The 23458-nt window shown below is 45.9% G+C and overlaps 1 protein-coding gene across 2 annotated transcripts in view; it reads right to left on the bottom strand.

Annotated features, from left to right (window-relative positions):
- The window catches only part of TMOD1 (tropomodulin 1), an 89731-nt gene that overhangs the window by 49792 nt on the left and 16481 nt on the right, over positions 1 to 23458 (bottom strand). The window contains exon 2 of one of the 2 annotated variants that reach the window (XM_024995989.2): positions 18501 to 18647. In XM_024995989.2, the coding sequence (XP_024851757.1) occupies positions 18501 to 18620 (120 nt within the window). In that variant the 5' untranslated portion in view covers positions 18621 to 18647. The remainder of the gene's footprint in view (positions 1 to 18500; positions 18648 to 23458) is intronic. The other variant, NM_001079640.1, reaches the window with a different exon arrangement.

The following is a 23458-nucleotide window of genomic DNA, read 5'->3' as shown; positions in this document are numbered from 1 at the left end:
TCACTTCCTGCTGCACTCCCACACTGGACAAATCAGAGAGCCATTCAATCTCCCATCTATGTACTATTCAATAAGAACATGCATCTCTTCAGTCACCCACTCACACTCCAGATCCTTTCCTAAATGCCCCCTCTGAGAGGAGAATGCTGTCAGGTACATGAAGAGAGCTCTGGGCCTGGCACGTGGAGGGATAAAGCTTGGGAGGGAAATACTACTGTTTGGCTGCAGTTTGATATTTTTTTTTACAGGATAGTTTACCACTGTGCCGTTTCCATAAGAGCACAGTGGGTGCGAGATCAGGACACTGAGTGTGAGCCCAACTCTGGGAGAATCGAGGTGAGCAGGGCCTGGCGCAGACATCAGTATCAGTATATACCAGGGCTCAGAGAGTGGGGCTGGTGTCCACACAAATGGACTTAGGCCACAAGTCAGGAGGGACATCTGGGAATTGGAGAGGACATTATGAAAGAGTGGCCAGTAGGTAGAAAACTGAGCCTTGATTGGTTTGTGGGTGACCGCCAAGAATGTAAGTGGTGGCACAGATACCCCAGCTTTCCCTAAGCAGCAGTCCTCAGACACTTTCCATGTGATGATGGTCCATGGATGAGCCATGTCCCAGGTGAGACGAGACTTTCTGTGGCTACCTGTGTGTGTCCACTCAGAGTAACGACATCTACTATAGCTCAGCTGAGTGAGGGGACAGCCTACCTGTCCTGCAAATGTCCATCTGCGATTACCCGTGATGAGCAATCAAATTCTTTGTGACATGCTGGCACCTCACAGTTGACCCCATCCCAGGCTTAATTCCTTACTCACTTGGAGTAACCATATCTCCAGCACTGTGATCTTGGGCAAGTCAGCTAACCTCATTGTTCCTCCATTTCCACAGTTGTAAAACATGAATAATAACAGTCACTCTCTCAAAACTGTTGAGAACACTCAATCAGATAAAGCAGAAGTGCTTAGCACACAGTGCCTGACACAGTGAGCGCACAAATTATTGCTCATTATTGTTGCTGCTCTATGATCAGATAAAACACATTTTGCCAGGAGGTAGGCTACCCAAATATGTAGGTTGGACAGGGGATGTGTTATCCAAATATGTCTTAGAATTCAAAAAATGAATATATACAAATATAAAATGAATTAAGCATGTAAAGCAAGTGGTTCCCAATGACCCCCACAAGGGAAGACCTGACAGATTCTCGTTACCATAAAGGATTTTGATGGTGGTGAGGTGCTGGGGTGCATTCTAGCCTCCGAAAGGATCAGTATTGTGGTGCTAAAAACCCACGAGGTTGTAACTGAGGGGAAAGGGGTTTGCAAATTACATCTCTTTTTGAATATATCTGATAGAGGCCAGTGATTTGAAGTAGAGTTTTTTCAAAATTTTGTTTTTTGGTATCTACATGAGATAATGGATGTTCACTAAACTTGTGGTCTGGAGAAGGCGATGGCACCCCACTCCAGTACTCTTGCCTGGAAAATCCCATGGATGGGGGAGCCTGGTTGGCTGCGGTCCATGGGGTCGAGAAGAGTTGGACACGACTGAGTGACTTCACTTTGACTTTTCACTTTCATGCATTGGAGAAGGAAATGGCAACCCACTCCAGTGTTCTTGCCTGGAGAATCCCAGGGACGGAGGAGCCTAGTGGGCTGCCATCTATGGGGTCACACAGAGTTGGACACGACTAAAGTGACTTAGCAGCAGCAAACTTGTGGTCATCATTTCATGATGTATGTAAGTCAAGTCATTATGCTGTACACCTTAAACTTCTATACTGCTGTATGTCAATTATATCTCAATAAAACTGGGATGGGGAAAGTAGGGTTTTCAACCTCGGCACAAGAGAGATTTGGGGCTGGATGGTTCCTTGTCATGGGAGCTGTTATATGCATTCTTGGCTGCTTAGCAGCATCTCTGTCCTCTGCCTAACAGATGCCACCAGCACTTCTCCGGATTGTGACAACCAAAATATCTCCAAACATCCCCAGATGTCTCCTGGGGGGGTCAAAATCACCCCTGAGTAAGAACCACTGTGTTAAAACTGAAACCCATATCATTATAATACGGGAGTAAAGATGTTTTTCATGTGTTTTAAAAATATTACGTATGTGGCATGTTAAAATGTAGTTTTATTTATCTTCATTGAAAGCAGCTGATTTTTAAAAAACAAAAACATGACAGGCTTTTTCTAATGATTCTCTGCTTACTGAATCTTTAAAGTAAGTACTGAGAGTATTAGCCTTGTTAGGAGTTTATTTTCATTCCATTAAATGGTACGTTTAGTGAAATATAACACGATTTTCAACTAAAACCATAGCCAGTTGCATATTTTTAAACTCTTGATTATTTATCATTTTAACTTGTTTGCAAAAACAGCATATGATAGAAAAAACAGCATATGAACTCACCTGATATACAAAAATTAACTCAAAATAAATCAAAGACCTAAATGTAAGAGCTAAAACTATAAAACTTTTGAAAGAAAACAGGCATAAATCTCTGTGACCTGGATTAAGCAGTGGTTTCTTAGATATGATTCTGAAACAATAAGCAACAAAAGAAAAAATAAATTTGACTTCACCAAAATTGAACATGTTTGTGCTTCTAAGGAAACTAAGAAGTAAAAAGACAATCCACAGTTTGGTAGAAAGTTATTACAAGTCATATATCTGAGAATGACATAGTATGCAGAATACATAAAGATCTCTTAACTTAAAATATAAGACAAATAACAGAATTTAAAAGTGGGCCACAGATCTGAATAGACATTTCTTCAAAGAAGATATAAAAAATTAACACATGAAAAGCTTCTCAACATCATTAACTAACAAGAAAACACAAATCAAACCCAGAATGAGCTATTACACTTCACACCCTTTTACCCATAAAAAAGACGGGTAAAAACAAGTGTTGGTGAGACTGTGAAGACATTGAAACATCCATACACTGTGGTTCAGTTCAGTTCAGTCGCTCAGTCGTGTCCGACTCTTTGCGACCCCATGAATCGCAGCACTCCAGGCCTCCCTGTCCATCACCAACTCCCAGAGTTCATTCAAACTCATGTCCATCGAGTCAGTGATGCCATCCAGCCATCTCATCCTCTGTCGTCCCCTTCTCCTCCTGCCCCCAATCCCTCCCAGCATCAGTCTTTTCCAATGAGTCAACTCTTCGCATGAGGTGGCCAAAGTACTGGAGTTTCAGCTTTAGCATCATTCCTTCCAACGAAGGGAAATGTAAAAAGTGCATCCCCTTTGGAAAACAGTCTGGCAGTTTCTCAACAGATTAAAAACAGAGTTATCGTATGAGATAGCAGTTCCACTTCTAGGTAAACCCAAGAGAAATAAAAGAATATGTTCATACAAAAACTTATACATGAATGTTCATAGTAACCTTAGTTATAGTAGCCCCAAAGTAGAAACAAGTCAAATCTCTATCAATGATGAGTGGATAAAGAAATGTGGTATATCCCTACAACAGAATACTGTTTCGCAATAAAGAGAAACGAAGTGCTGGTGCATGCTACATCACAGGTGAAACCTTGAAAACGTCATACTTAGTGAAAGAAGCCAGTAGTAACAAAGGACTACATAGTGTCTGATTCCACTTATATGCAGTGTCCAGAGCATCAAATCTATAGAGACAGAAAGTAGATTAATGGTTGCCTAGAGATGAGGAAGTGAAGTGAATGTTGTTCAGTCATGTCCAACTCTTTGCAACCCTATGAACTATACAGTCCATAGTATTCTCCAGGCTAGAATACTAGAGTGGGTAGCCTTTCCCTTCTCCAGGGATGGAACCCAGGTCTCCCACATTGCAGGCGGATTCTTTAACAGCTGAGCCACAAGAGAAGCTCAAGAATACTGGAGTGGGTAGCATATCCCTTCTCTAGCAGATCTCCCCGATCCAGGAACCGAACCTGCATTGCAAGCAGATTCTTTACCACCTGAGCTATCAAGGAAGCCCCAGAGCTGAGGAGGATGGTGAGAAATGCAAAATGACAGCTGTCAGGAACAGGATTCTTTTTGAAATGAAAATGTTCTAAAATTGACTATGGTGATTGTTGTATATTTCTGTGAATATACTAAGAAACACTGAATTGTATACTTTAAATGAGTGAATTTTATGGCATGAGAATTATTATCTCAAAAAAAGGTGTTTTTTTTAAATGTTATTGAGGGAAAAATTACAAAAATGGCCAATGAAATACATTAAGTGCCCATAGAATGCTAAGAACACAGGCTCTTTGTGTGTCAGTGGCCAAAAATGATGCTGAGACTGGGCAGGCTAGAGCTGGCCAGATTTAATGTGGCGTTTTGTTTTAAAGAGTGAGGAGCCATATTATGTAAACTGGTCATGGAGGCATTACATGGGTTAGAAAATATTGCCTTAGATCTCTTATAACTATCAGAACCTAAAACTGAGTCTCAGGCCTAGCTATCCAATTGGTAAAGAAAGAGTTTCCACAACATTTTGTCATCACCTTTGACCAGGAGAATATTTGCTGAACATGTTCGTGTGGAAATGTATCTTTTCTTAAATTCCTTACTCGTTTTACAAACACTTACAGGGTGAGTAATATAAAGCCAGGTAGTATGCTAAAACCCAGGGCCAGGACCCGACCAAGGACTCCGTAATCTGGAGTAACTGAGGAGACAGAAGGTAAATGGGGAAAGCAGGGTAAAAGGAGAGAAAAGTCTCAATTACAGCATGTATGCAAAACAATCAATTATTTTAGCTTTTAAGGTTAATCAAGATGCTAAAGTGGGGTCCACTTTACTGAATAGCAAAGAATAGTTGATAACTAGCCTCTACATTGCTGTAAAAGTCATAGCGTCCATGGTGCCTGCGGGTTAGTGGAAGCATCTCACCTTTAAGGCCCTTAAGTCTTGTTTCCCTATCTCACTGTCTGCACAGTGTAAATTTGCTGTGCATGTGCTTTCTTTACAGTTAGTTCAAAGGGAGGCAGCAGCCTGCTTCTCCAGGACGGATGTCACTTCTGCATGAGGGACTCCGTATCTGCATGCACACATCACATGTACACACATCTTCACTCCAAGACCAGTGGGTTAGGGTGAGATTTGCTTTGGGAGATAGCTTTGGGGTATACGACTCTGAGCATGCCTTCAAGGTCCTTACTTACAATTAGAAGTTTACTCATGTGAGGAGGGCAGTGGCTAATGTATGGGTGATCTCTTTGTTATCTCCAAACAGGAAAGTTGGTGGTGTTGTTTTGTTTTTGTTTTTGTTTTTTAATTTGGCCAAGCCATGTGGCATGTGGGATCTTAGCTCCCGGACCAAGGGTCAAACCTGCATCCCTTGAATTGAAAGCAGAGCATCTTAACCACTGGACTGCCAGGGCAGTCCCTAGTGTTGGTTTTAAGGAGGAAGAATTTCTAGGTACTCTTTGATCTTAGCCAAAATAGAAAATTATAGCTGTTATACACTTGGGAGCGAGGAGGACTGTGGCACACTGGAGATTTCAATGCCTCCACACTACCCAGCTCTAGCTAAGAACTGCCGTGGGTGGTGTTATTAGATCTGCTGATCTTTATGTGAGAGCTCTTGATTTTTAAATATTGACACATGATCCAAATATTTTAAAAACAATGTTCAAACCAAATAAAACACAGCTGCAGGCCAGTCTCAGCCCAGAGGCTGCCATTTTGCCACCTCTGATCTGAGTTCCTATCAGACTAAAATTCCAGATAGAGAAAGCCAAGACATTCATTTATCCCTCAAATGTTTACTGAATATCTTGCTTGTTTCAGGCTCTGGGCTAGAGGAAGAAAGAGGTAGATACATGTTTTTATTTTTTTAATGCAGAGGTTTAAAAAATTGTTTTTAATAATCATAAGAGGTAAAACTAAGCAATCTCTTCCTATAGTTTCCTAGTTGTAGTTTTTTAAATGGCGATTTTCTTTTAAATGTTGTAAAATTTAAAAGTTGGATGTACAGCGTGATAGGTTAGCATCTTTGTTTAGTTTTCTCACCCACGCTCTGGAATCCAGCTGCCCAAAGGATGATGGAAACTTTGACAAATCCTCAACTGTGCTGTTAGGAGCTCTAACACCCTGTGAACAGGTGCAGTAAAGGCCAAATATTAAGTATCTGCACAATTATCACTGCTATAGATAGTTGGGGCTACATGAGGAGCTATCTCGGCTAGAACCACTGCAGATTGGTTAGCAGAGTGCATGTGGACAATGCACACACACACAGGCAACACATATGCGTGTGCATGCACACACACGCGCACACACAGGCACAACGTATTAAAAGGATCTCAGGTTGGCAGCTCAGAGCTGCAACGCCTGGAAGAGAGCCCCTGAGCCAACTCTCTCATCTTCAGTTGGGGAAACTGAGGCATGGGAAACTGAAGTCACTTGCCCAAAGTCACACACCTCGTTAGTCACACAGCCAGGAAGGCTGAGCTGATATATAGGTGACAGTGTACATAACTAGCATCTCAAGGATCCGTATGGCTGTCTTCAGACTGGTGGTTCAGCATATATACAATGTCTTTTAACCTGATTCTTCACAGCATGTCTCATGACACAAGGCAGGGCAAACCTGTCTCTCCTGGGCTTCTCCTTATCCTCCTTTTCTGCCTCACATTCAAGGAAGATGTTCCATTTCCCTGCTGTTGGGGGACACTGGGCATCCTGAGACAATGAATGAGTGATCACATCCCACGAGGGCTCTCAGATGGGGAGACACACACAAGTGTGAGCAGCTTCCTTCACCTGGGGCTTCTGCAGGAGGTGGTTCCTGAGCTGAATGAGTCCCAGGGCACAGGCAGGAAACAGCCAGGTGAAGAGGAGAGAGAAGAGGGTTACAGGGGGACAGAAAGCACAGCACAGAGGCTTGGCAGAATGAGAGTGCCTGACTTCTCAGGGGAAGGAGCCTGAGGCTACAGGGTTTAGAATCATCTCTGTCCCACAGGCACCAGCCTAGTTCAAGCCATGGTGTTTACTGCTGAGAGCATCAGGGGAGCCTCAGGCTGGCTCGTGTACCTGACCAGGCTGGCTCGTGTACCTGACCAGGCTGGCTCGTGTACCTGACCAGGCTGGCTCGTGTACCTGACCAGGCTGGCTCGTGTACCTGACCAGGCTGGCTCATGTACCTGATCAGGCTGGCTTGTGTACCGCACCCACTTGTGTACCTGACCAGGTCACTCCCCAACACAGTCACAGATACTCAGCACCTCCACTAACCCACAGAATCATTATCAAATTCATCAGCCTGGCATGGAGAGCTTTTTCCTGATTTGACCTCAACGAACTCCAGCCTCCCCATCTTCTCGGTTTAAGTATTCCATGTTCCAGCCACTCCAGGCTGCTCCACATTCCGCAGCCTCGCCCTACACCATCACCCTGCCAGGGCATCACTCAAGCTATGCCCTCTGCCTGGAATTCTACCCCTCCTCCCCCACTGCATTCATCCCTCAAAGCCCTTCTCTCGGGCACCCTGTCCAGCCTTTGCAGTGCTCCCCACACCGATCTGGTAATTTTCTTTCCAAACACCCGGAGGCATCTTGCCAGGTCTTATATAATGCTCCTTCTAATTTGTCTTGGAGCACATTTATGCCATATCCCTCTCCCCAAAGAGACTGAGTGTCCCTCAAAGGCCAGCTGAGATGTATCCTAGTCTTCTCTGAATCCCCAGTCCCAAGTAATAGGTGCTAACATCTTTTGAATTGTCCAGAATCACACAGCACTGATGCTCCAGCAGGGAAAAGATGGTATTTCTTAGACGCCCTTCAGGTCAGCATCACACCTGCTATCCTGAGATGTTTGCTGGTCTACCCAGCTGCTGCCCCATGCAGGTCTGGGGAAGGGGAAACATTATGAAAGGTGCTAGAGTGGGGCTGCAGAATTTACTGATGGAGATTTTAGGAAATGCCAAACTAGAGAGTAAGACCTTTGTAATGTTTCCTTCAGGGATCTGGATTTGGTTAAATTCCTATAAACTCCTCTCACTTCCCCTCAGAACTTTCGGCAGAGCAGAACATCAGGCCATAAAACTGGCAAACTCACAGCGACAGACTTCAGATAGTCCCCAATATCATCTCTCCCCCTCTCCAGTAATAAAAGCACTCTACACGTAGCTGCGCAATGGCCACTATGGTAAAAGACTACATTTCCCAGGCTCCCCTGTGGCTAGGTTGGGTCACAGTATGAAAAATGTCCAGTGGCAATTTCCAGTAACTTTCCTTAAAAGATACTTGAAAAATGGCTTTTTTTCCTTTTCTCCCCACCTCCCACCCTTTCCCTCTATTCTAATGTCTGGACTGCAGTGATTATGGCCACCACTTTGGACCACTTTGAGAATGGGGGCTACACCTTAGCGATGGAATGAAGATGAGCTGAATGCTCCCTGGGACTCTAGGAAGTTTGGGGAGCTAAGCTCCGTACCTGCCCTAGACTTCCCACCTCTGGACTTACTTGAGAGATGAACAGAACACTGCTTGGTGGTGGTTTAGTCTCTTAAGTCGTGTCCAACTCTTGCGAGCCCATGGGTTGTAGCCTACCAGGCTCCTCTGTCCATAGGATTTTCCAGGCAAGAATACTGGAGTGGGTTGCCATTTCCTTCTCCAGGGGATATTCCAGACCCAGGGATCAAATCCAGGTCTCCTGCAATGCAAGCAAATTCTTTACTGACTGAGCTACCACTGCTTCAGTTATGTTATTTAGAATCTCTATTACTTATAGACAAACTGCATTCTAACTGACAACCTGGGTTCTCATCCCAGGGCTTTGAGGCCACACACAGGGCACTGGCGCTCTTGGACCTTGAATCCCCTTTCTGTAAAATGGTCAAATCATCTTTGGAAACTTCAGAATAAAGGTTTGAACTCTATATTAGAAGCAGATTATAGCAGTCAGTTTTGTCCCCACAGGGCATAACTGTTCACTTCCATTCAACTGAAAAGACAGCGCATTATGGGGGAGCCCTGTGAGCACAGCAGCATCTGACTGTGCAGACTGGGCGCTGCACAGCTCCAGGGGCACGTGTGTTCTCTGGCTTATACGAGCAGTGGTTCCTGGAGCTACGCAGTGCACAACTTGCACAAGTGTACGTGGCTGCCCTGTATCTGTGGTGGTACAATGTGGCTCTAAATTGCAACAACCCTAGATTCCAGTGGGCAAGTCATATATGCATGTTCAATAAACATGTATGAAGCACCCATTATGTTCCAGACACTGGGCTAGGTACTTGTCCATCTGTCTGTTTATCTAAAAATCTGTCCTGTGAACAGTCAAAATCGGAAACTGGGAGGTCTAAAGTCCAATCAAATGCCAAAACTTGGTTGCTTTTGTCTGTATATTTGAATGAGCTGGCCAACACTTTCAGACAGGAAACTTGCGCATAAAAATTCAGATTTCCAGCCTTTCTTGCAAACTCAGATGATGGGACAGTGCTGGAGAGCACCTGGTAGAGTGGAATAGCAGGTGCCCTCTGGTCAAACACAAACTCTCCCGTCCGCCTCAGTCCCCACCACTCCCCACTGTCTCTGACACAGAGGTCAACGAATGGTTAACAATCATTGGCTCTGTTGTTGCTTCTATTCCCTGAGGGTGAAGTGGTAAATGAAAACTTCCTTACGTCCATATCTCTTTTTAAGAGCAGAAAAGTAAGAAATGACCCAAGATGGCCATGCGCCTCAAGAAAACTGGCCCAGCTTCCTTCCTTCATTATATTACCTACTTGATGTTGTGGGGGCTTGTCTGCTGCCTTTTGAGTAGAAAGTGAGGGAGTGAGAGAGATGGGGAAGGAACTGGGGGAGGTGGGAAGGCAGGGTTGAAACTTTACCATGACTTTTCTTTAAGGGTGATCTGAATCAAATAAAGCAACATTTTTACATTTGTTAAATTTGGATAATGGGAACATAGGTGTATTCTGTACCCTACTATATGTTTAACGTATTTCCTATGAAAAACATAAAAATCAAAAGGGAAACGGCTCACTGGGGCCCTCTTTGGTGGGGCAGGTGCTTCACTGGGAGCTTAGAGGGGAAGGGTCAGGAAGGGTTCCCAAGGGAAGGGTGGAGAGGTTGGGCCTCTTGAGAAATGGGAGGATTCTATCTTGAGAATAAAGGGCTCCAGATCCAAGAGGTCACCCAGAAGCAGAAGTGGGGAGGGGGGGGGTTTGGGGAGGCTGGAGGCCTGCCTGGGGGAAGGTAGTGGGGTGCAGAGCCGGGTGGGGAGGTGGTCAGGGTGCCAGAAGACGGAGGGTGGGCTGGGGACATGCCGACACCTGGCCTCACTCGCCCTCACCCCACCAGGCCCACCCTTGGCTCCGTGCACGGCTGGCCATGTTTCTAAGGATGTGTGCCTATTTTTAGAGCAGAGATTTATTTCTTTCCATTTCAACTGTTTACTTCTGTCCTGGGCTTGTGAATCTGCCGGCTTGTGTTACAAGGGAGAACCACAGCCCTGTGAACAGACATGGCTGCTTCCTGCATGGCCAAGAGTGTCTTCTGGTCTATAGGATAGGATGTGGGCCACGAATAGGGAGGGTTTATGATTTTGTGGACTGTGGTTGGAAGTCATGTAGTGTGATCAGAAGTCCCAGGATTCTGGTGTGTCCTGGTGCAGTGGCTGATTTGCAGTGTGACCCTGAACAAGTCCCTTCCTTTCCCTGGATTTCAGGCTGCTGTTGTTATATTGATTTCTCATCACCAAAGTGGCGATAATACTCCTAACCTCAGGAGTAATGATTCGATGAGATACAGAAAGCACCAGGTGAATGACATGTGTGCAGGAAAAACTCTGTAAACCAGGGTTTCTTTTACCTGCGCTGTGTTCATACAGGCAGGGATTGGGGTGGGGCTTAGATCATCTCTAAGGGCCCCTCTAACTCGGAGATCCTACAGTTCCAGAGGTTTTCTCCTCCATCATTTCTCCCTGCAATTCATGGTCCCAGAATTCTTAACACATTATGGGCTGGGGGAGGCAGGTCTGTCACCTACCGGCTGTGTGATTTCGGACATCCATTTCCTTTTCTTAGAGTGGTTTTAACCCCAACCTGCAAGGATCAATTTCACAGAATCCTCGTGGAGATTTTATGAGACAAGGCCCATAAAACACAGGACAGCACCTGGCACGTAAGATGACCTCAACAGAGAATAGTTGTAGTTTTAAAATGATTGTTGCTGGCAGGGGCCTGTTGTTTTCTACTGTTGTTTTTATAATGTGTCACAGATTCCCAACTGCAGACTTCAGAATCAACTTGAAGGATCCAATTTCTTTATAAGTCTGGGATTATCTCTGCCTTCTTTCATGCAAATATTTTGATCCTTTTACTGAGACACTAAAAAATATTACTCCTTTTCCTCAAAGCCTCATTAACAAGTAAGATGTATAGTTAAATTCTTTAGGCTGGTAGTTTTTTTGTTTTGTTTTGTTTTGTTTTAAGATTTGTATTTATGTGAAAATAATGTAACAACTTCAAAAGACACTGAATTAGAAAAAAAAATTTGCTGGTAATTCCCAACTTTGTTCTCCAAGTTCCCTTCCAGGCTCATCCCACATACCCTCACTGGAGGTGGTAGTTAACAGCACAGGCTACTGGGTCTGACTGTCTGGGCTGGAGTCCCAACTCCTGGGCAAGCTACTTCATCTCTCTAAGCCTCAGTTTCCCCATCTTTAAAATGGGTGTGTGTGTGTGTTAGTCATTCAGTTGTGTCCAACTCTTTGCAACCCCATGGACGGTAGCCCATCAGGCTCCTCTGTCCATGGAATTTCCCAGCAAGAATACTGGAGTGAGTTGCCATTTCCTCCTCCAGGGGATCTTCCTGACACCGGGATTGAACCTGGGTCTCCTACATTGCAGGCAGTTTCTTTACTGTGTGAGTCACCAGGAAAATGGGGCTGATAACCAAAACTTGCGGAGGACTAAAGAAGAGAATCCATGCAGGGCTCTGTCACAGCAAATGCCGACTATCTATCGTTGCTCTAAGAACTCATACACTGTACCCTGCTCGAGTCACGGTGTGACCTGTCATCCTCAAACATGGCTATACATTACCCATTTTCCCCGCCGTCTGGTTCGGCCGAGCAGCTGGCTCAGCTTCAGAGCGGCATCCACTTAACTCCACAGAGACAAGAAAGGGCAGGTCCTCTTGGGGAATCAGTCAACAGCGGATACTTTTAGCACATGGAGCATTCCTCTCCCGTGGGAGTCCAAGTGCAACAATCTCATGATAAGCTCGAGTTTTTCCAGGCCGCAGACTAAGAAAGTTTTGAGGACTTCTTTTTTTTTTTTTTTTTTTTACTGTGCACAAGTTTGCAATCTTCTGCTGCAAACAAAGCAGCTTTCCAATTCTGCGTACTCTACTGTGTCACATGACACTGAGGCTTAACAGTTGCATCACTGCAAACATAACCCCCTGCAACACTACCTGTTAACTGAATTCAGGTCATAAGACTGCGAAGAACTGCGCATAAAATCGAGATGCTTAGAGCTGGAGGGGGTGTCAGAGGGCATCTAGGCCAACTGTGTCCATTTTGCAGACTGGGAAACTGAGATCCAGAGAGGGAAAAGCACTTGCCTAAACTGGGAGCAGAGCCAGGATTGAGTAAGGATCTCTGCATCTCAGGTTGTTTCTAGGAGGAAAAGGGGACAATCTTTCATACAGTACCCTCCCCAACTATAAAGCCAGAGCACAGGCATGGCTCACACTATCTTCCTGAGGACTCCAGTGAAGCCTTTTAGTGTCAGGGCTAAGAGTGAACTCAGCTGCGTCATGGTTCTGCCACCGCCTCAGTTCAGTTTCTTGGACAAGTTACTTCACCTCTCGGTTTTCTCATCTGCAAAATGGGATGACAACAATGTCTGTACCACAGGATTAGGATGACAGTTGAATGAATGAATATTTTCAAAATGCAAGAACAGTGTCTGCACATAAAAAGTGCCATCTAAGCGCTTGTTAAACTAGACTTAAAACAGGTGGGGTAGAGCATGTAAGAGAGAGGACAGTGGGCCCAGGACCTGGGCTGGTTCTCCTCAGACGTGTGACCAATGCAAGTCCCCTCCTCTCTCTGGGCTCGGGTTCTGCTCTGTGAGTTGGAGGGCTGGACACCCCCTGGTCTCTGTGTCCCCTCCAGGCCAGTGGCCCGGAGGCCTCTTGTGGTCTGCATACCTTTGGCCTCTCCCTGCGCTGTGATTTCAGAACATGGGTGGAGGTCAGGTGAAACTCAAGCTGGAATGTTTGTGCTCTCAGCAAGAATGGAGCCCCACTAGATCTTTTCAAAGCTCCCATCCTGACTTGCAAATCAGGTAATAGAGGCACCTCAGTGAAGGGCCAATTGTGAGGTGGAGACAAAAACCCCACTGGTCTCGGTTATCTCCTATCCTTGCTCTGATTTCTCTCCTCTTTTTCTTGAACTTAGAGAGAAAGCGGTCTTTGAAAATGTCCACTTGAAACCACAATGGTATGAGGATCACAGGTCTCAGGTTGCCAACTCTACTCCAAAATTCAAGTGTACTTGTACCTTCCTCCTGCCAGAGGGGGAGGTGGCACACTTTGGAGCCTGCTTGAAACCTGAGTCTCCGCACCCTGGTCCTGTGATGCATGGCAAGACAGTCAGCTCTCTGTGCCCCAGGCTCTCCATCCCGCCTGTGTTCAGGCATACCTTCTTGTTAACCACCTGCGAGGAGGGCTCAGGTGTGTAAGGGCACAGAGGCCCTGGGAATTTGCTTCTGGGGCCAGATATCAGGAGTGGGGCCATTTGCCAGTTTGGAAAATGGAGCTCCCAGCTGAGGCTCAAACAGGTCTCAGGGGCTCTACTCTTAGAGGGTTCCTCTATCTGCCTACTCCAACATCTGATGTCTGGCTCTGAACCTTGTCATTATGCATCCAATTTGCAGCCACAGCCTAATCCTAACTCATCTCTGTCCAGGGACTCAGGACAACTCCAACAGCCTGGAAAGCCAGAGGCAGAAGGCTTTGGGGGCTTCTTGGGGAGTCTGTGCTTCACCCTGGGAGCAGTAAAGATTCTGCAAGATGATGGAAGGGTTGCAGAGAAGGGCAGGGCCCTTGCTTATCTTCAGGGAAGATCTCTGTCAGCAAACCCACCCACTCTCTGTCCTCAGAACTCCCTGAGTTGCTGAGAGAAGTCCACAGCTTTTAGTCTGCCTTACACCCTCCTCTCCCCCCATGTCTAGCCCCCTTCCAGGCTCAGCTAGCCCTCCACCGGAACCCCACCTACACTCCCCGCTACGACTGCTCTCTGTGCCTGAGCCTCTACTTGTAGCCTTCACTCAACATAGAATTCTTTGTTTTTATTCATGGCTTAGAAAAATCCAGGGCCCAGTTTCAGTATCACCTGCTCTGTAAAGCCTCCTACCGAAAGAATTCATCCTCTCCCTGAGCTCCCTGTGTGCTCCCACTTGGGGTGTGGTTTATTGTGCCCGCTCCCCTCTGGACTGAGCACCTGAAGGTCAACTCCAGTGGCCTCGCCTCGGGGACCATCTCCTCCTGATTGGGTGTAGGTGTGGGCAAGGGGTTGTGAATAGCAGGCAGAGGATACATTCCTGGAGGGGTTTGTCACTCTGTGGGGCCTAAAACCTAGGACCCCTAGACAAGGATTCTGGGTTATCTAAAAGAAGACATTTAATCAAATCTGGAGGTAGGACCAGTTTATAAGCTCATGGAAACTTAGCCCTGAATGGAGCCAATGAGGCTCCATCATTCCATGGACTGGGACAATAAGGTCTGAAGGACAGCAACTGGCTCAAGGTGATGTGAATGAAAGAGAGACAGCCAGGGTTGCCCCTAGAACATCTAACCTCTTGTCTTGCATCTTCTCTGCTAACCTACACTCCCTGTACACGAGCTGTGGTTACTAGAGGGTTAGTGAAATGGTACAGTAGTATTTACTGTATGGATCACTATTAAACTAGGTTTGAAGAGTGACAGCTTTTTTAAAAAAGACATGAAATACCCCATTTTTAATAAAAATATATCAAATGGAAAATTTCCTTAATTCAGTAATATTCATTCTGTACCTTCTCTGGACTGGTCCTAGGCCAGGGTACCAAGGATATACAGATACAATGATAGTATAGCAGGCCACCTTGGAGTCCCTCCCTTGGTTCTGTCACAGCTCTGTGGTGACTGGCCAAACCACATATGTGACCAGTGAGCTTCCTGTCTTGTGATGCCATAACCTGGCTGCAGAGGCAAATTCTGAGCTTAAACACATTTATATGTACTACTTATGAAATGCAAAGATAAAGACATCAAACCAGTGGAAGTAGATCTTTGTACATTAGTTGTTTAGTTATGTCTGACTCTTTGCGACCCCATGGACTACAACCCACCAGGCTCCTCTATCCATGGAATACTCCAGGCAAGAATATCAGAGTGGGTTGCCATTCCCTCTCCAGGTTATCTTCCCAAACCAGGGACTGAAGCCAGGTCTCCCACACTGCATGCAGATTCTTAACCATCTGAGCCACCAGGGAAGCCCTTTACTTCTCAGTTAAGTCATTCCATGGCAGACATTCCCTACCGTCCTGAAGCAGCTGGCTTGATGGAATGGTGGACAGGGCTTCTGAAAACTCAGTTACAGTGCGACCAGGTGGTAAAACCCTGCAGGGCTAAGGGTCGCTATGAGTCTGTACATGCTCTGATTCAGTGTCCAGTATGTGGTGCTGCTTCTCCCATGACCAGGACTCACGGGTCTAGGAGTCAAGGGTCGGCACAGGGATCCAGAAATTGCCAACATCCTCTGGATCATAGAAAAAGCAAGAGAATTCCAGAAAAACACCTACTTCTGCTTCACTGACTACACCAAAGACTTTGACTTTGTGGATCACAACAAATTGTGAAAAATTCTTAGAGATAGGAATACCAGACCACTTTACCTGCCTCCTAAGAAACCTGTATGCAGGTCAAGAAGCAACAGTTACAACCAGACATGGAACAATGGACTGGTTCCAAACTGGGAAAGGAGTACATCAAGGCTGTATATTGTCACCCTGTTTATTTAACTTCTATGCAGAGTACATCATGCGAAATGCCAAGCTGGATGAAACACAAGCTGGGAGAAATATCAATAACCTCAGATATGCAGATGACACCACCCTTATGGCAGAAAGTGAAGAAGAACTAAAGAGCCTCTTGATGAAAGTGAAAGAGAAGAGTGAAAAAGCTGGCTTAAAACTCAACATTCAAAAAATGAAGATCATGGCATCTGGTCCCATCACTTCATGGCAAATAGATGAGGAAACAATGGAAACAGTGACAGACTTTATTTTCTTGGGCTCCAAAATCACTGCAGATGGTGACTGCAGCCATAAAATTAAAAGATGCTTGTTCCTTGGAAGAAAAACTATGACAAACCTAGACAGCATATTAAAAAGCAGAGACATTTTGCCAACAAAGGTCCGTCTAGTTAAAGCTATGATTTTTCCAGTAGTCATGTATGGATGTGAGAGTTGGACCATAAAGAAGGCTGAGCGCTGAAGAATTGGTGCTTTTTAACCGTGGTGTTGGAGAAGACTCTTGAGAGTCCCTTGGACTGCAAGAAGATCATCCTGATGATTCACTAGAAGGACTGATGCTGAAGCTGAAGCTCCAATACTTTGGCCACCTCATGCGGAGAGTTGACTCATTTGAAAAGACACTGATGCTGGGAAAGATTGAAGGCAGAAGGAGAAGGGGATGACAGAGGATGAGATGGTTGGATGGCATCATTGACTCAATGGATGTACGTTTGAGCAAGCTCCAGGAGATGGTGAAGCACAGGGAAGCCTGGCATGCTGTAGTTCACGGGGTCGCACAGATTCATACATGACTGAGACTAAAAACAACAACCCACTATCAACACTGGTACCCCTAGTGACCCACTGGCAAAAGTTTTGCTTCCTGTTCCTATGACCTTGTGCTCTGCTGGCCTCAGTCTTAGTTCCAAAGGGAGGAATACTTCTACCAGGAGACATAGCAATGATTCCATTGGACTGGAAGTTAAAACTGCCACTTTGGGGGCTCCTTATGCCTCTGAATGAATAGGCAGAAAGGGAATTTCTGTACTGGCTGAGGTGATGTGTGTTGATTACTGAGGGGAAAATTAGGCTGCTGCTCCAGAAGGGTGGTAAAGAAGGGCATCCCCCTGAAATACAAAGGATTCCTTGTATTTCTATAGGGCTTTCTCAGTATTACAAGGCCCAGGGATTAAAGTCGATGGAAAACTATAATAACTCAATCCAGGCAGGACTACTAATGGTCCAGGCCCTTCAGGAGTAGATCACTCCATCAGGCAAAGACTCACAGCCAGCTGAGGTGCTTGCTGAAGGCAAAGGGAGCAGAGAATGGGTAGTAGAAGAATGCAGTTATAAATGCCAGCTATGACCATGTGACCAGTTAGACAAACGAGGACAATATTGTTATGAGTATTTCCTCTGTATTTTTTATGAACATGTTTGTGTATGTGTGAGTCTATGTATGTGTGTATGCATTAAGTAAATATTTTTGTTTTCTTCCCTTTATTATTCTCTTAATATGTAACAAAGAATGTACTGATTTTATCTGGTGGCATTTAAGTATTGTTAATTTTATATCATAGTATTAAGTTTCAGGCTATCAAGGAGAAAATAAACATTACTCAAGGACTTTACTTCTTCTTCTGGCAGGTACCCAGGATAGTTGTATCACATGAGGCAGAATTATGGCCTTATTATTGTCCTATATGGAGATAAGTATGGTTTAAAAAGATGTGTATGGGTGCCAAGTTGACGGCAAGTGGACATGTGATGATTAATTTTATGCATCAACTTGACAGGGTCACAGGCTGCCCAAACATTTAGCTAAGCATTATTCTGAATATGTCTGTGAGGGTCTTTCTAGATGACATTAACATTTGAATTAGTAGACTGAGTAAAGCAGATGGCCCTCCCTAAGGTGGGTGGGCCCCATCCAATCAGTTGAAGGTCTGAATACATGTATAACAAAAAGGCTGAAACTCCTACCAGTAAGAGGGAATTTCTTTCTGCCTGACCTTTTTGAGCTGGGTAATTGCTTTCGTTTTGTTTTCTTCCTTTGGACTTGATCTGAAACACTGGCTCTTCCTGGTTCTTGAGCCTGCTAGCTATTGGACTGAAACTATACCATCAGCTCTGCTGGTTCTCAGGCCTTTGGACTCAGGCTAGAACGACACTTTCAGATGTCCTGGGTCTCCAGGTTGCGAACTGCAGATCCTGGAACTTGTCAGCCTCAATCATCATGGAAGCCAATTACTCATGACAATAAATTTCTTTATATCTAAATCTATATATCTATATATCTATATATATATCCTATTTGCTCTATTACTTTAGAGAATCATGACTAGCACACACACCCCCACAAAGGCAAGATTACTCTAAGGCTATTGCCATGGAAGGAAAGGCGAAATGGTACCCCAGGCAGTCAGCCCGCCCCTCCCCCAGCCGCTAAGAGTCACCGTCCTGCATGTGTGACAATGTGTCCCCTTTAGTGCCTACTCACATCAGGGTCCAGCTCATCCAGCTCATTTTCCAGGGTCCTTAGCTCCTCTTCTGTTAGGCCTCCAAGGATTTCATCTTCATCCAGGTCACGGTATTTCTCTAGTTCTCGTCTGTACGACATTGTGAAAGAACTTTCTGAGCTGACCTACTGGAAAGAGAAAAATCTTAGAAAGATCCTTCTTGGATTCATTCTCAGAGCAAGCAGATGCTTGTCACTCACAAGGAGGCCTGGGCATGTTTTATGAATTGTCAGGATAATAATTACTATAATGGAATCCTGAATTAAGTTGGATTAATTCTCTAATAAACTGTGCAAGGTAAAAGTCCTGAGGGCATGCGGCTTAACAAAATGTAGTTGTTGTAATTGGCAAGGCCATTCTCCAATGCATGAAAGTGAAAAGTGAAAGTGAAGTTGCTCAGTCGTGTTGGACTCCCAACGACCCCAGGGACTGCAGACCACCAGGCTCCTCCGTCCATGGGATTCTCCAGGCAAGAGTACTGGAGTGGGGTGTCATTGTCTTCTCCGTTACGAGTAATAGATGATTATAAATGGCCTATGAGTCCCTGAAAACTGTTTCATTCTTCAAGTAGTTCAAATATTTTCTGTACAACTCTCCACACTATATACCCTTACGGAAAACATGAATGCTGGACATTCTGCCAAGGCCTATCTTAAAAGCAGGGTGAACATCAGTGGTTCATTGAGCACCTGCTGTATGCAGGCTCTTCCTCTATAACATCTCATTCAATCCTCAAGAAGAACAGCTGACGCTAATAGCTACCTTATACTACCATACACCAAGCTGTGATTAAGTAATTCCCAAGGACATCCTATTAATAATTTAACCTCTGCGGCAGGCATTCATTCCCATCTTGCAGATGAGGATGTTGAGTTTAGAGAGGTTGAGGGACTCACAAATCACACTACCGAGAGGCAGAAGAATCACCATTTGAACCAGATCTGCTGTGTTCCAAGCCCGCACTGTTCTAGCCACTGCATCCGCACCTTTTCACAGAATCCCCTAACTTCATGGCCAGAAGGAGACCTCCTCGTCCAGACCTTTCATTTCACCTCTGAGGGAGCTGGCTCAGAGAGGAAGTAACGAATGGGAGGGAGGGGGTCTGGGAAAAGGGGTCCAGGTCTGCCACTTCCCAGCTGTTCTCCTTGCTAGAGACGCCTACTGCTCATTCCCCATGGCACAGAGGTACCTGACACCCGTGTCTGGAGCCCATCTCTGCTACTTCCATAACTAGGACACTTTCACGCTTGAGAATTCATTCAATCCTGGGGCCACACCCTGTAAATTGAGTCTTTTAACTAAAACCATTTTGTCAACAAAGAAACTGAGGGATGGCTCAGTTAGGCCTGACTCAGAATCCCTGTCACCGGACCCCAGTGCTTCCACGGTACCACACAGCCTCTCGCCTAACGTTGAACTGTGTCCCCTCCAAATTCTTATGCTGAAATGCTAACCTCCCCACCCCACCTCAGTAACCCAATCCCATGATCCAAGTAAGAATGTGACAGTACTTGGAAAGAGGGGTGTTGCAGATGTAATTAAAGTTCAGTGAGGTCATGCCAGAGAAGGGTGGGCCCCTAACTCAATAGGACTGGTGTCCTTATGAAAAAGGGAAATGTAAACAGGCACACAGGAAGATCATCACGTGAAGATGAAGGCAGGAACGGAGGTGATGCTTCTACAAGCCGAGGAATACCAAAGATTCCAGCAAGCCACCAGAACTTGGGGAGAAGCCTGGAACAGACCCTCAGCCCTTGGAAGGAACCAATCCTGCCAACACCTTGATCTTGGACGTCTGGCCTCTGGAACTTTAAGACAATAAATCTCTGCTTTTTAAATCAGTGTGTGGTACTTTATTATGGCAACCATAGCAACTAATACAATCAGCATCACCTTTCTTACAGCAGCTTGTGGTTTCAGACCCCAGCGCAAACAAATACAAACAAAACCGTGGCTCATCTGTGAAATGACTGATGGAATTTTCCAGAGTAGAGAAAAACAAAACCTAGGAAAAGAACCAACTTATCAATCAAAAAGCTGGGAGTAATTGTTAATCTAAAACAAAGTAATTAAAAATAAACAAAAACCAAAGTTGACTCAGCTACCAGAAGCAGCCTCCATTTCAGGAAGAAGCAGAGATCCATGCTATTAGTGCAAGCCCGTGCCTGTGTGGGCCTATTTGTAGGAGAAGCCCGTGTGTGTGACAGCTGGCTTGATAAGAAAGGATTTGCTTCCCAAATACAGAAAAGGCCAGTGCTATCCCTTTTTCTAAGCATGGCTCAGCTTGAGCTGATGTCTCCCTCTGATCAGACCCCAAGATTGCAGCGTTCAGGCCATAAATGCCGCCCCCCCCACCACCGCCACCCCTTGACTCATTTCTTGACTTGACTATTTGTTTCCAAAGAAAGCACAAGCAACTGACAATGCTCTGGTATAGATGAAAAAGAAAAACAACCCTTCCTGAAGGCTCTCAGAGAATAACCTAATTTGGATTTTCCTGAGTAGGGAGCCAGGAAAGGCCCTGTGATTTCCATCTCGGGGCCAAGAGGACCCTAGTGAAGGGCTCAGATGCTTCCTGACCATCACAGAGACATCTCCAAACTGGCATCTCTCAGGTGGGCTGCAAAACACATTTCTGGTGCTCAGACAGATCCTGGGTTGTACACAGTTGCACAGGACTCTGGACTCCCCCTGACTTCTCAAAACTGTCGGTGTGCTTGCTACGACAGAGGTCCATCACCACGATGGTGAGGGTGAGCAGAGCAACCCTGACCTCTGGGCCAGGAAACTACATCTCTGAGAAACCTCTCCTGGAATCGGAACTTCATGGAATAAAGTTTGGGAAACACAGCCTTGGCTTCACCTCTGGGTCACATGAGGGACAAGAAGGGACTGGGGGAGAGGACCAGCTGAGACAGGTTTGGGACCCTGGGAGCTGCCCATGCTTGACTCCTTAGCCAGTTGACTCATTTTCCTAGATGGTTGGCACTAACATCCTTAGAAAAAGTCATGGACGGACCCTGGAGAAGGGACAAACTGGGAAAGGGAACAGACAAGGGAGAGAGGAATCCACGTCAAAACAGTCGGGGGAGAAAGGAGCTGGGAAGAGGCGAGAAGACATGTAGGTGGCAACGAGGGGCCTGCTAAAGGAGGCGTGGGGCTGGCTGGCAGGCACCTTCCGAGATGCCCTCCTGAGGGCTGCAATCATTAAAGTTCCTGGAGAAGGCTCCATCTTAGTGCACACAGGAAAGTTACTGTTCCACTTACACACTCCGAGGTGCCAATGAATTTAAAAATCATATTTCAAAGGATTTAAAAGGCCCTTTCTAATGTCAAATGTCCTGTGAACAGAGTGACAAGGCATTTCATTAAATAAGCTGAGAGGAACAGAGAACTCCTAAGGTAAACTGTGAAGCTGTCGGCTTCAAGCCACACTCATCCACTTGGCTCCCAGGGGTGGTTTCTCTAAAGTGAGATTCTTCTCCTGTGTTCAGTGACGTGTGGCTGGAGGTCAGAGAGAGACAGGGCTGGAGGGAGGTGAAAACACCGTGTTAACAAGAGCCCACTGAAAGCTCGGCTTTAAATGATGGCTTGGAAGAGAAGGTATTTTATAGCTGTTAGTAAAAGCCTCTGTTTCCTAGTAAAAGAGGTGTCACAGATGGACAGCCTGAGATTCACAGGACTTTGGCCAGAGTGCTAGCTGAGGTGGTAACTCGCTGGGGTGACCCTCGATAAACCCCTCCCCTCCCCTGGGCCACTGTTCGCTCATCTGTAAAATGAGTATAAATGGACCAGGAAGTTCTGCTTGTAACCTAGCCCCCAGGGGTGGTGTTTGCCCTGTGCTCAGGAGAGACCTCAGGTTCCGAGAAGTTTCTCCAGACCCCTGCAAGGGGGTTAAGTGGGAGAAGCTAAGCAAGGGTGCTTCCCCAGTACTGCCTGATTTATTGGGGGTTCCATAGAAGATTGCTCTTGACAAAAAGATTCACCTACTAAAATAAAAGGTTGATATCCACTGGACTGAGTTTCTTCATCTGCACAGTGAGGGGATCACAGTACTCAGGCTCTGAGTCAGGGCAGCCCCTGGAGTACCCACAGGTGCTATGATGATGAGCCTGCAGCAAGCAGGTAAGGGGCAAAAGCCTGGGGCTGGGGCGTGGTTAGCATGGGCACCGCACCTATCAGACACATTATTATGAGGCTCCCATGGCTACTACCACTGCTGGGGCTGCTCCCTTCCCCCCTGCATCCCCTACACGCTCATCAGACTGCCATGCCCCCAGGTAAGGAGCTGTGTCTTATCCTTATGGTCCTGGTGCCTAGCCCTGCACCTGGGGATGGTGTTGGTTGGGCACGAGTACATCTGGGCTTTGATCTAGTGTCTTGGGAACTTGGGGCAAGTCCCTCTCTTCTCGGGTCCTCTACTTCCCCATCTTTAAAGTGGAAAGATCTCGGAGGGCTGGGAACCCAAGAGGGGAGGGATGGGCAGGAAGGGGTGATGCTGCTGCCTGCCTTACAGATGGGCTCCTGAGCGAGAGCTGGTGAGAAAAAGAAAAGGACAGCTCGACCAATTTAAAACACATTTAAAAACGTTAGTCTTCCAAGCCCTGTGTATTTTTACATGAGTGGCATGTCTGGCCTCCCAGCTTCTCAATGGCAGGAACCTTAAGTGCTGCTAAATATGCAAAAAAGAGAATTTACCACCTGTGCCAGGGAGTAAAAGTAGGCAGGGTGGACAGTAAAAATGAGTGGGTCAAGCACTGAGGCCGTCCCTCAGGAAGCTTCAGGAATGGAAGCTCTGGAAGCGGTCCCTGGAGTACCAACAGATCTTTCCCAGGAGGTGGGCAGTCACATCTGCTGATGGCTCCTCCAGCATCTGCCCCAGGGGACACTTGGGCAGCAGGTGCTGGAGCCACATCTTGATTTATAGACCACACTTCCC

This window comes from Bos taurus, chromosome 8 (assembly GCF_002263795.3).
Source record: "Bos taurus isolate L1 Dominette 01449 registration number 42190680 breed Hereford chromosome 8, ARS-UCD2.0, whole genome shotgun sequence".
In the NCBI taxonomy this organism is placed as follows: domain Eukaryota; kingdom Metazoa; phylum Chordata; class Mammalia; order Artiodactyla; family Bovidae; genus Bos; species Bos taurus.
This window is presented reverse-complemented; position numbering and strand designations above follow the sequence as displayed.